Consider the following 13,678-nt stretch of genomic DNA (forward strand, 5'->3'; position numbering starts at 1 on the left):
GCATTCCATTGCAAGTTGTGGGCTTCCCCCCCCCCCTTCCCTTTTAAGCCTTTTGGTTTGTACCACTTCAGTTTAGACAGCACCACCAGGAAGCCATTCAAAAACAATTCACCATTTAAGTAGTGTAATGAGTGCCAGCCAGATACATTTCATGTAATGCATCTCCCAGTTGCATCAAAATTTCTTAGATTAAGAGTGTACTACAGAAAAAAAATCCTGCTAGGGAAACAAATTAACTTTAGTACATGTATACAAAATGGCTGATTGACAGCTTCCCCATCATCAGAAGCTAAAGCTCTATCAGTTACTGTAGATAGCAATAAAAACAAGCTGAATTGGCAGCTAGAAGCACCAGATAACAGGATCAGTTATATTAGTGCTATAGTGGTAAACTACAAAGCTAAAGTTTGCGAGACAGAAAAATCCAAGTATTTTGCTTCTAATAAACCTGGAAAATGGTCAATAAAATATACCCTGAAAATGCACATTTTACAAACACATCTCAATTTAAAGGAACAAAAATTAGAAGTTTTACCCGTTTTCTGTTATTTACTCCTTCCATTATTCCTCTGAAACACACAAGTATGCTTGGCAATGTATGCAGCTGAATACCAAAATAAGGAATTCTTTGGAATAGTACAGAATACTTTTCAAATGTCTCTCTTCACGGTTAAAGTATTTTAAACCTTAGATTGAGAACAAGGAACTAAAATTTTAACTGGCTCAACTAGTAGTTCCAATTAGAGCCCTGGAATCTCTTTTAATCACAGACAACATCAAAATTAATTTTGTGTTTCTCCCCAACACAACTTGCACTTTAAATATTGCTTCCTATCACCAATCGTTTTAGTCCATAACACACAGGGAAATAGCTGTAGTTTTAAATACATCATATGTAGGAAGAAACGTGCACCTACCAAGTGAACATAAGGCACAAAGTATCCAAAAAGTGCAGCTGGGATCCCAAAAGCCCAGATTCGGTAACTGAGAACTTTGAAAACAGAGAAACTGCAAATCTTTTTTTCAGGAGGAAATCTGAACTTCCCCTTCTTTCCTCCCTCCTTGTCTTTGGCGTTGGAAACAAGGGGTTTGTACGTAAAGCCAGCCAGGAACAGAATAAACATAAGGATGCACAGGACCCGTAAGGTGTTGTATAGGCCAACAGAATCGATCAAAACTCTCAAGAGGAAGGGAAGTGACACAGTGAACAAGCTGCTGCCTGCAGTGACAATGCCATTCACTAGTCCAAGGCGTTTCTTGAAATAGTGCCCGAGAATGACCAAGGATGGCTGGTACGCAAATGAGCAGCCACAGGCAAATAAGATCCCGTAGGTGAAATACAGAGGTTCAATGGTGCTATATCAAAAGAAAAAAAGAAAAAATCATTAGTGTTTTGTACAACACTGTATGCTCACATTCACCTACCATATGCAAGACAGTTTTTCAATGAATGGACATATTTACAGAAGTGAGTTAAGAGTTTGTATGCACTTATAGTTGAAATACACTGTGTCAGCTTAATTCAGCAATTATTCTATTTTCTTCCACTGAAAATTTCATAGAATTCATTGAACAGGTAAAAAAGCAAGATTATATTCAAGTATAATTACACCAAATAGCCTGACTAAAAGCAAGTTTTAAAAATCGTTGTCAGGGTGAATTAGCCAAATAAGTTCAACCATTGCTGGGTTTTTGGATTTTTCTTTTCCAAAGAAAATTATATTGTTTTGATTTACACATTTCTTCACTGTGCTAGCAGTTCAAATGTAATAATGAACACTCCTCATGAACCTAGAAAAGTCAAGTATATACATAGTTCATTACGAAAATACAATAGTAAAAGTGGTAATCATCATTAATAATGAAAAATAAAACATGAAAATACTGTCAAGTTTTGGTAATACATTATTAGCAAATTAGACTTTTTAGGTATTAATTTTTAGACAAATAATCCCCTTTTTATTAAATATTTTAAATTCAGTGTTTTGATCCAGATATTAGATATGCTAAGAAAGAAATAGGAAAAAAGTTAATAAAGAATGAAACATTTCAGCTCATATTAAGGAGGATCTTCATCACAAGGTTCTCCACCATCACCATCTACTATACAACGGAAATGAAGTAGAGCCATTGTATTAGATCACAGGCAGACATGTGACATTAAAAGGTAATTTTGCAAGAAATCTTAACAATATGAAGTAACAGTGTTAGTAGAATAATTAAATTGGTATTATAGTATTAATAAGTCAAAGGAAACATTTTTACATTTAGATGAAGGAGGCAATGTGCGAGAAGTGTTTTTATACAAGATTTCTGAGGTGGCACATGATGATTTATTTATTTTTTTTTTTAATACTATGTTTTCAATGAACCATGGGCTCTTTTCTATCAGCTAACACCTGCTCTTAAAGCAGTTACAGAAAACCATTTAACCTGTTAGCCAACATATTCACCTTTTTTTTTTTTTTTAAGGACTATGAATGCTTTATGTAGTTCTTTTCACCATAGGATGTTACCTCCCAGCATCCCTCTATACCAAAATACACTCCACAAGCTTTCCACGCAATTACAGAGATTCTTAGAAAACAGTATTCGACTAACAAAGGTCTGACACCAGGAACTCTGGTTTTGTGTATTCTTGTGAAAAAGAATATTTGTGTAACATAATGTTGTTGCTTTCTATATTAAACTATCAATTTCCAAAACTGATTATACACAAGGTAAGCCAGCAGAAACAACATAAGGGGGAAAGACTGATTACCTTTATCAATGGAAAATAACCATGAAAAACAAAAACAGAAGTTATAAAAGGAGAGGAAGAACATAATACCGTAGGGACAGAGAACTACCGCTTCCATCTGTAGATTAATTCGGAGAGTTTGCAGCATGACATACATAGTAAAGTATTTTCCTGCATTACAAATATTCTTACATCTCAGCTTCCCAAGAGATAAAACTTATATTAAGAAATCAGTACGTAACAAAAGCAGTAAATCATTTACATTTATCTACTGTACAATATTTTGCTTTTAGAACATTGACTTCTATATCTGAACTATACTCCCTCAATTAACTGATAACATCATAGGCATGAATCATTTTAGTGTAAGTAACATAATGAAACACCAAGAATGCACATTAACGTGGCATGTACTCTAAAAAGAATTCACCTCTCCTCTCAAAGTCCTCCTCAAATTCTAAAACAAAATTCAAATAAGCTAAAATATTTTTAAAGCCTTTACAAAATAACTTCCTTTTGCATGCCTCTTCTGTGCCCTTGTTCCATTGAATATTGGAAACACAAGGATGATAGCATTTTATTCAAAGGAAGAAAACATCTTTCCTTTATCAAGAGGTTTAATTTATAACGAGACTGTTCTAGTATTCATCACTTAACGCACTACTGGGAAGCAAGAAGAAAGACTTTTCCAAGATGCATTCTTTTAGTTTTTACCTCACCTGTGGTAAAAAGCCCCTTAAAACATAGCAGGAAGTGGGTTTTTTGTTTGTTTGCTTTAACAAAATGAATTAAGCAAAACATTTGCACTTGGATTAACCAAAAAATAAAAAAAAAATCAGAAACTTGCTCAATTAACAAGAAAACAAAGCTTTCTTTTTTCCATAAGATATTCCAAGAATAAATACAAACACTAGTCTCAGTACCTAAGACAGAACTATTTGTCTTCTCTTCCTGTAAATTTGTGGATATGTTTTCACATTAGGGGACACATGCCCAAACTAGACATATTAGCTCAGGCATAGGGCCACACGGCATGGATATTCATCCATACAGATCACAGCCACCTCACATCTATCTAGTTCAGAGTACAGGCATAGAAAACACATTTTCACAAGCCTGTCTGTACAGATACATTTTCATCTATGTAGGAAACTTCTGGATTTTGCTTTTGATTGTTCTTGTACTTATTCTGCTAAGGGTGGGGGGAAAAGCAGGCTGAGAACTAGAGGTAACTGTGGCTTACTTTCCTGCTACTTCTTACCCTATCTTCACTAACCAATTTCTGCTGATGACTAGAATAAGTGAGTACATTTCCTCACTTCCTCATCTTCTACTGGGAATGTCCAAGAAATCAGCCGCTCTTGAACTTCTTAGGATTTGTTCTGCAAAAGTTACAGAAATGTACAAAATGAAGTGTAATCTAGAGAAAACACTCAACTACTGTTCAAGTTTTTTCAATAACACAAGAAAGAACTGAGATTTTCTTAATAAAGCCAGTAAGCCCTAAGTATATGTCATTATACCAACGTTTTCACTATCTCTGTGTTTGGCAACTCGACCAGTAAGAACAGAAGAAAACATCAGATTTTACTAGAACATTAACACCTTCCTGGAGGTCCTACTGCGTATTTATCAACATTAGAACAGTGTTTTAAAAGCAAATTGAGGGGACAGTGTGGGGGGAAGACAGAAACAATGTTTATGTACCTGCTAAAACACAGCATACATCAAGCAAACATACAACAAGTTTATCCAGGACAATGCTGTTGATCTTATAGCATTAGTCTTGCTATTGATACATTTACACATAGTGGTTCCTGTTAAATAGGGAGTGCTGTTATGAGGTTATATTGTATTTTTAAAATTACTTTTGAAGTTGAAAGTACCACTTGGAGTTTTCACAAGTCATAGTTAGAAAGACAAAAGCAAAAAACAAATAAAACAAGGTTTCTACTCTGACAGATAATATAAAGTAGCACTTCTTACTCCATATTCTGTTGATAGGATCAGCATTACCTCTACACTGTAAAGTTGATAAAATTTCAAATGTAAAGAAAAGAATTTTTTACCTTACAAAAGAACTTGAAAGTAGTCCAACAAACCCTACTGCAGCTCCAATAACAGCTACTTTTCGACAACCAAACAGGTCTGTGAATATGCTGACTATTGGAGAACAGAAGAAGACCATCCCCATAGAAAGAGAGCTCACCCATGCTGCAAAATAGAAAAAGACAGCATTTTAAAAGACCAAGTGATTTAAGCTTTCAGCTAGTATTTGTTTTAGTTCAGCAACATAAAATGGTAGATAAAAAGTTGGGTAATAATTGGGTAACTATTTTAAAAATATTTCAATACATTTTTAAATATATTTAGCTAACATGGTAAAAAAAGCCTGACCAATTTACAAAAATCAACTAATTTAGACTTTATCAGCTCAAGGAATGCAATTAGCTACAGAAGTTATTATTACTTTTACTTTTTTTTTTTAAAAACACAATTATTCCTCCAGTAACCAACCTAGTAATCAAACTGATGACTAGGCCATTAAAGATACCTTTGAGGCTCCATATCTATTCTTACATCAATTAGCAGATTTTACTTGATTTAATTCTAGACTTCAATGACTAAAGAGCTAGGTTTGCAGAAAAAAAAACAAATTTTTAACTTAATTACATAGATCTAGATCATACTGAATATTAATAATGAGTAAACAAACAACAATAGGCTTTTATACTGTAATATACACATCAGGAATAGGACTTTACTTTAAACAAACTTGAGCTAGTACAACCATTTCCATATATAATGGGAAAATGTCACAACATCTGATACTGCTCCAGCTTTACAGACATTGTTAAAACTGTACTTTGTTTATAGATGAGTCTTTACATCATTAAGATTCAGTTCAGGTGAGTACACTAAAGTTTCAGCCACAAGTGTGGTTTTTATTCCAAGTGTACCAAAAATATCTTCAAATAACTTAGGTAGAAGAGAATTTGATTCATTTTAAATTAGAAGTCAATTCTCTGCTTCACTTCATACAGGTGTTCAGAACCACATCATTTACCTGCTATCATCTAATCGTTCTTTCAAACATGTGTTACTGATGTTACCCCCAACTGTTCTCCCAGGGAATAAAGGTAAATCAAGCAGCTGTAGCACAATAGTTACAATAAATATATTCAGGTGGCTAAATGTCCTCAAGTATTTGGGAAAAAAAATTGGTCTAAACAGGTAGTGGAAAAAGCTGCTGATGCAAGATGCATTGGAAAAAATATTTTAACTTTTTTGAATTGTACGGAAGATGAAAAAGCTCTTTCAACCTGGAATGGATTTAAATCTGTGTAACTAGAATTTTCTTTAGAATATCCTTCCTAAAAACAGTTAGATAAACAATTGTGATTCAGTGATAAGAGCAAATAAAATTATCTGTAAAAAAAAATATAACCAAGAGACCTAATGAAGAATATTTGCAAATATATCTATCAATACTTAGAAGTAGTGTTGTTAAAGTGCCAATGAGCCCTACACATTGATGAAGACCCCATTGTGCAAGGGACTAAAGACAGAGCAAAACAAACAAGCAAACAAAAAATTGTTTCTTCAAAGAGTTTACAATGTAAATGGAAGACAAAAGAGAACAGATGGCTAGAGAAAAAACAGAAATGAGAGTACAAGAAATAAAACCTTTATTTTAGGGCAAACAATGATCTCAATGAACCATGACCTAACTGTTTGGGGCAGGGGGGTGTTATTGGGGTTTTTTTGAGCATGTGATAAATGTAATGGAGTTTCAAGGCACAATCTGAAGAAGAGTGAGGTACTTTTATGGGTATTTCCTGCATTTCCTGGGTATGACTAACCCAGACAAGATAGCCCTGCCAGCCTTGCACCTCTGCAGCAGAAACATGAGCTGTATGAAGGGAGAGAACAAGAGACTAGGAAGAATGAGGCCCCTGTGACACTAACTGAAAGGCAAAGACCAAATTTATGAAAGGTCTGTCTTTTCTCTCTTCCTCTGCAGTCAAGGAAGGCTCAAATGCACCTTGAGTGTGGCAAGAGATGACTTAGAGATCTGCCCCATTTTACAGCCCAGATGGCTCCTGATGTTGCAAGACAATGTTTGTAAGCAGGAGCCAGAGGGAGTAAATGCTCTCATACATCCTGGAGACCACCCAGTTGCAAAGCTTCTAAGTCGTCCAACTCCTACAAGACTCCCCATCTTTTTACTTATCTTTCCCAGAGTGAGCTGTATAAAGTCTGCAGTTCTACTGTCCAAATGAAACTGCAAACACTAGGAGGTAGAATGTCCATGGCTTACTGTCACCCCCCCAAATAAATGGTAGCTCCACCACCATGAACAGTCCTCAGTATCTCTACATGACTTGCAGGGCAGCAATAAGAGTCAGAGTACCTGTGACACCTGGGGTATCTGCAAGGCCAAGAGAAAAGGCAACTAAATCCTGAGAAGTAGGCATTACAAGACTCACTGTCATCAGATTCACAGTGGTATGAAGGTACCAAGGAATGGCTGAACCTCCTGCCAGCCTTCCTGCCTAGGTACAAGAAGACAAAGGCAACTGTGGCACTAGACAAGCCCACCAGAGATTACTGGTTATGAGAATCCAATCTCACATGGACAGGTACATGCACCCCATTCATGGAGACAAACAGGTAAAGAAACTGGGCAACTGAAACAGAGTTTAAGTAGCTTGCATAAAGTCACAGATTAAATTACTTCAGAGCCACAGATATGAGTCTAGCAGTCCTAATTTCCAGTTAGCACAGGCTGTGATTCAATTAGCATTCTCCTTAGTGAAATCAAATAGTTTACAGTACTTTTTAATGGCTTACACAGCTAATAAAATAATTGGAATATAAAAGCCTGAAGTGAAAATATTCAGCTCAAATTACATTCAGTTAACAACATGCCGACTTTGTCTCTTCATGCTTCCAGGTACTAATGAAAGAAATATGCCTTTCTTATCACTTGATTCTCTCTTCTTTTTGTTACAGCAATGACAGGCAAAGCCTAAAAGAGAAGAAAGGTTCCCACTGATTTTCAACACAACACAGTTAAGAGGAAGGACAATGACCTTATCTGAAGAGTTTCAGAACAGCACTGCGGTTATACTGCAGAAGTGGGAGCCCGTGCTTTACCACTTATCCACCTAACAGAAACTGGAGCCCTTTAAATTACAACTTTAAGTTAATACGAGGCTCTTGTGTTCTACAGAAATGTAACTTAGAGATGTTGTTGGCATGTCTTGTATAAACAGCTTTATTATTTAATGAAAAGAATGTTCTTCAAGTTTAACTTCACATGTATGCATAGTTCAAGAAATTTACTGTATTCATCCTTTGTGAAGAAACCTAGCACCAAAAAGAATTAAGATATAGACAGAACAGCACATGTGTAAATTGTTAATCTCCTTAAGACAAATAATTCTTGCCACGATATCTTGATCTTAAGTGATGGCTATAATATATTCAATAGATCCAAGTAATTTGCAATTTCACTTTGCTCAAGTTTTCAAGCATTCTTACACTTTTTCACTCAGTATGAAAGAGGTACAATGAATTCTTCCACATTTTTAAAATAGAAATTACAACTGTCCCAAATAAGTAATACGAAAAATTACAAATGCAGCTTGCCAGAATAACGAGAGCTCTCTAGAGCAGTTATTACATATTAATTAAACCATTTCTCCTCCAGGCTATTGGCTGCTTTCCTGGCCACAAGCTGGCTATATTCCAGAGCTGCTAATTCAGATACTCATACAGAACCTAATTGCTACATATAACTGCATTCATATTCATACACAAAACATTTTGATTGCCATAGAAGAAAAGCTATTCCTACTTTAAGGACTTAAACCTTCCTTAAGGCACTGGAAGTTAAGAATTAGCTCCTCAAAACATGTAATTGCAGAATAACCAATTCCCAAGCTTCCCTAGAAGATGGAACAGAAGTTATCCTTAAGATAAAAATATCAGACCAGAGAGCCTATTGGTAGCATCTATACTGAAAAGTCTGTTCCTGTGCCATTGAAACACATAATAGATTACAAAAAACCAAACTTCATAATAAGTAAAATTATTCCAAAATGAAAAGTCACAGCTACATGTTCTTTTCTGATCAGTTCACTACAAAGGTATGTACTTCAGCTACAATCTATGTTCTCATATTTCTTTAATTATTTCTCTGTTCAAAAGTCTATTGCAATGAAACTATACCACATACTCCACAAATACGCTGCTGTTTTACCATGAGTTTTTAAAAGTCAGCCTTAAAGTGTCTTTTGTCTTCAGCTATAAATATAGTATCTAGTATCTGAGCATTCACAAAATCATTCCCATCATCACAGCAAGATTACATAATACATATTTATCTACCAAACTATGAACCAAGCTGTTAAATGTTTTAGTTGATTCTTTAGACTTAAGCACTAGGACTTAGGAGACAACAGAAAAGAAAGCATTAATACCATATCGCATTGGAATGCTTCATCACACATAAATTTAAATAAAGGATACTCATCCATAGCATTCCTCTTTACAATCAAAATTTTTCTATGCATTGCAATAAGAATCTTATCAGTTTTATCCTCACAAGTGTCTTTCAAGTGGTTGGCTTAACACAGTAATAAGACCCTTCATTCTTTAATGAACTTCAAGAATTTTTTTAATATCTTCCCCTGAGATTTTTCTGGTTGAGACAGGGAACACAAAGCTACTGTCTGGAAGACAAGTGATACGAGGCAAGTGAAGAGAAGAATATTTAAAATTGAGGATTCAAAATCAACTCAAAAATATTTTGTTTCCCCACATTAAAAAAAATCAGATGTGTGTTTGTGTAGCTCATGCGGCAAACCAAGACAGCAGTATAATTACAGTTCACTGGATAGCTTGCAGAATAATCTGTTTGGCACTACGCATACTAAGACAGAAGCACAGGCTGTGGAAAGTGAGAGCAAGCTTTCCTACATTTAATATAACAGATTCTCATGTGCAAAGACCTATAGCTACACTGTCTTTAAGCGCTTGCAAAACAGACTGGCCAGCCATCCCCTAAACCAGTACCTCTGCTTACTGTCAGACATCCTTCCTAAAAATCAGTTCTCCCACGATCTCATTATGTAACCAGTACAGTAGTTCAGGCCATACTACACTGCTAATACTTTTAAGTACAAACTATAATGATGCTGGATAATGAGAAATTCTGTGTTAACTCATAATGAACAGAAAGTACAGAATCAGAGACAAACTGCTTCAGGTCAACGTCTTGATTTATAAGATGGAAATAATACTTCTCTCATACTGAAAGTATGAAATTCTGGTTTTGTGGAAAGTACAAAGCAGATTTCTAAGAAATAAATTATTTTAAAATGATTGTGCAAAATAAACAATACAGGATAAGTTATATGAATGGCAGGTGTTTAAACATGTTTCATTCTCTCACACTGAAAAGGCTTGTGCAGAAGTAGCCTATTACAATGAAATCATAATGTAGAGTTAATATTAACTGCTTAAATAACGGCACTTTGTAACTTCCGAAAGCTCAACTTCAATATTTAGGAGGGTTTTCTTGTGTTTTATAAAAATACATGACAATACTTACAATATGAAAATCTTAATGCTTCCATTAGGTTATTAGTTATGATTTATGCAAGAATAAGGAAGCCTGTGTGTACTCTCAGCCTCAAACCATTAACAGCTGAGGGACTTCCTAAGCCAGATTTTTTTGTTTTTTCCTACCAAAAAAATTTAGACATTACTTTTTTTCAATGTATTTATCAATATTCTGGCAATTTCTCCTCCATGAACTGCCATCCTCTCCTGGAACACTTATATATTTTCAGTATCCGCAACATCTTACAGCAAACTACTCCATAACTCAACTATGGGCTGTGTGAAAGACCTCCACTTCTATTATGGCCATTTACACACAAGGATATTCTCTTCAACAAAGCAGAAGACTGGCTTCCATAAGATTTGTTATGAGTGTAGCTTGGGAATTTGAGATCCTGTTTTGGAGGAAACAGAAGTGGTTGTTCAAAGTTATTTCTGGAGATAATTTGCTCGTCTCCAGCTAGTGTTAGTAATTCCTTGCTGCATAAAAATAAATGCCATGTAATGTGATTAAGAACAAAAGAATTCCAATACTGTGTAGATCAAAGACTGATTTAGCCCAGCATCCTGTTTCTGACCACCACAAAATACTTGGACAAAGAATATTTGAAAAAGGGCTAGCATCCTGCAACACTTTTTCCCTGGCTGCGTCCTCCCAACATCCAGCAATGAGCAGCTTAGAAGCCTCCTAAGGAGAAAGTTGCATCTAACCGTTCTTCAAGAACATTTAGTTCCATCAATATTACTTTGGCTTCACTGCATTTTATTGTGATCAGTTACAGAACATGCTCAGGCACCAGCACCACACAGAAAATAAACTCCCCTTTGTTTTGAACCTGCTCATACTTTAATTCCTCTGCTGTAAGAAATATGAACTAGTCATCCCTGCTAAACTTCCTCTTGCAACCCATGATTTTATATGCCTTTGTAAGATCTGTTCATACTCATTTCTTCTCCAAAACAAAGCACCTTTTTTACTTAGTCTGTCTTTGTATAGAAGATATACTTTTCCCTCTTCCCCCTTTATACTGAGTCTAATTGTATTATACTGTTTCTGTGACAGGGTAGTCAGAACTGCATACAGTATTTAATATGGGACAAAGAGTAAGTTTCTGTGCTAACAACTTTTTTTTTTCCATTCTCTATCTCCTAATTATCCTTCTTTTTTTTTATTTTTTTTGAAGTACTGCAATTGCTTCAGAGTAAAGATGTTTAGAAAACTATCCACGACCTTATTTTCCCACTAATGGTAATGACTGATGTAGAGGCCTTTTTTTTCCCCAGCATGTATTTGGATTATATTTTTCCCCATGAGACATGTACACTGACTTTAATCTGCCATATTAATCACTCAGCAATAACACAAGAACTCAGCAAGTCTAATGGTCAGCCATCAACATGCTCATGCATGAGGACTGGCTACAAAGTTTGAATTTGTTCAGCCTGCAGATGAGAAGACCAGAAGCTCAAAAGGAATCTAATTAGTGCCTCCAGATAATCTATCAGGTGATTATTACAGAATATAGAGCTAGTCTCTTCACTGGTGCACAGTGACAGGACAAAAACACAGAAATGGCAATAAGGATATTCCAATTAGATGTTATGAAAATTTTTCACCATAAAGGTAGTCATACACTAGAATGTGTGGTCCAGAAAAGCTGTGGAATTTCCATCCTTTGATATATTGAACACTTGACTGGGCAAGGCCGTGAACAACCTGATCTAACTCAAAAGTTCAATGTATTTTTTAACTTGGCCCTGCTTTGAGTGAGCAGTCTCAGACCAGATAACCAGAGTCTCTTCCAACTCAAGTTATTCTAAGACACTAATTTATGGAAGAATACTGTTCTAAACCCCTGCTTCTTGAAAAACTGGATTCTGAAGATCATGTTAAATGTTAGCAGTTCTTCAGAAAAGAAATTTTAGGTTGGCAATATTAGGCCGACCACCAATGCCTTGAATCTTAGAAAAATGTAAAAATTCCTTCACGTAAGGGGGGGGGGGGGGGGGGGAACTAAGCTGTAAAATTAAAACCCTTTTTTTTTCCTTAGGAAATGGGAAGGAGCTGAGGGTACCCTTGAATTCTAAGCCAAAGAGATCCTTACAAATAGATCTCATGAAACCTATTGTTAGCATTATAGATGTAAGCTTCATTGCTTACAACTACTGTATGTCCCTCCTACTGATGCACTTTTTCCATCAATGTTTTATTCTTGTTGCCTGTGCCCAGAAGGACAGGGTTACCCTTTGCCTAAGGCAGTCCAGATACATCCTCTTTTATCCATTATCTATTTTTCTTTCTCCAGGGAAAAGCTAGTAATTTCCAAAAGAGGAAACTGTTCAACAGATCTTAGGTAACCAAGAGAGCAAACAGAACCATTAGACCCAGCAAGTATCAGAATATCCTCCCATGTCCAGAGAGCCTCTGTAAGTCAGCCTCTTAGAAATTGCCAACCCTATTTTTATCCAACCTATCACTACCCAAAGACAACATCAAACGCCTTGTGCTACATGCCTTGCTTACACACGCCTGTGAAAATTGTTTCAGAGATGGCTCAGTAGCTTCTCATTAATTCTGAGGAATTGCATTAGTTGTGGGTGCAAAAGGGAGAGCAACTGAATTTCCATATAGCTGTTCCCATTACTGAGCAATCCACAGATCACAGAACAGTATGTCAGTAGAAAAGGAAAGCGGATGTTGAAATGCATGTATTGACACATTTAGAATTCCTACTGTCAAAAAAGTACACGACTTGTTCTATTCAAGAGATCTGCTGATTCCATTAGAGAAAGTATGTGTTTAAGGACTAAAAATAAATTTATGACATAATGCTGCCACAGGAAGTATCCTATACTCTGAGCTCAGGTTACATGACTACAGCTTTCAGTTTGCTTACTTTCAAGTGTAGTTGTAGATGTCCGAGCTAGGCTCTCCCTTAAAGCAATACTATCCAAAAGAGAAACAAAAAATTAAATCCCAATTTAAATGAAAATTCTAAATTATTTTGGGCAAAGAGAATTTAGTGCAAGGAAATACCATATATTTTGGACAGCAAAGCTATCTTGAACAGGCTTTAAGAATCGGAATTATCTGTAAAGGATCTAATCAGATTTCTGTAACACACTCAAAGAGATCATGGCCAATACACAAAGATTTATGAACTAGGGACTGGTGAAAGTACCCGACAGGAATACAAGACATTGTTTTTTCCCCACTCTTTTTTCTTGTCTGAGGAACAAGTCTTTTATTGAATAATCTTATTACTGAAAGATACTGGTAGTTATAATGAGTCAGAAACCAAGAAC

General features: G+C 35.6%; 1 protein-coding gene across 1 annotated transcript in view; it reads right to left on the bottom strand.

Annotated features, from left to right (window-relative positions):
• The window catches only part of SLC16A10 (solute carrier family 16 member 10), a 79,290-nt gene that overhangs the window by 30,949 nt on the left and 34,663 nt on the right, over positions 1 to 13,678 (bottom strand). Inside the window, exons 2-3 of the mRNA XM_050893032.1 lie at positions 4,810 to 4,954; positions 918 to 1,356 (exon numbers count right to left, since the gene is read on the bottom strand). Coding sequence (XP_050748989.1) covers positions 918 to 1,356; positions 4,810 to 4,954 — 584 coding nt within the window. The remainder of the gene's footprint in view (positions 1 to 917; positions 1,357 to 4,809; positions 4,955 to 13,678) is intronic.

The sequence above is a fragment of the Gymnogyps californianus genome, chromosome 3, assembly GCF_018139145.2.
Source record: "Gymnogyps californianus isolate 813 chromosome 3, ASM1813914v2, whole genome shotgun sequence".
In the NCBI taxonomy this organism is placed as follows: domain Eukaryota; kingdom Metazoa; phylum Chordata; class Aves; order Accipitriformes; family Cathartidae; genus Gymnogyps; species Gymnogyps californianus.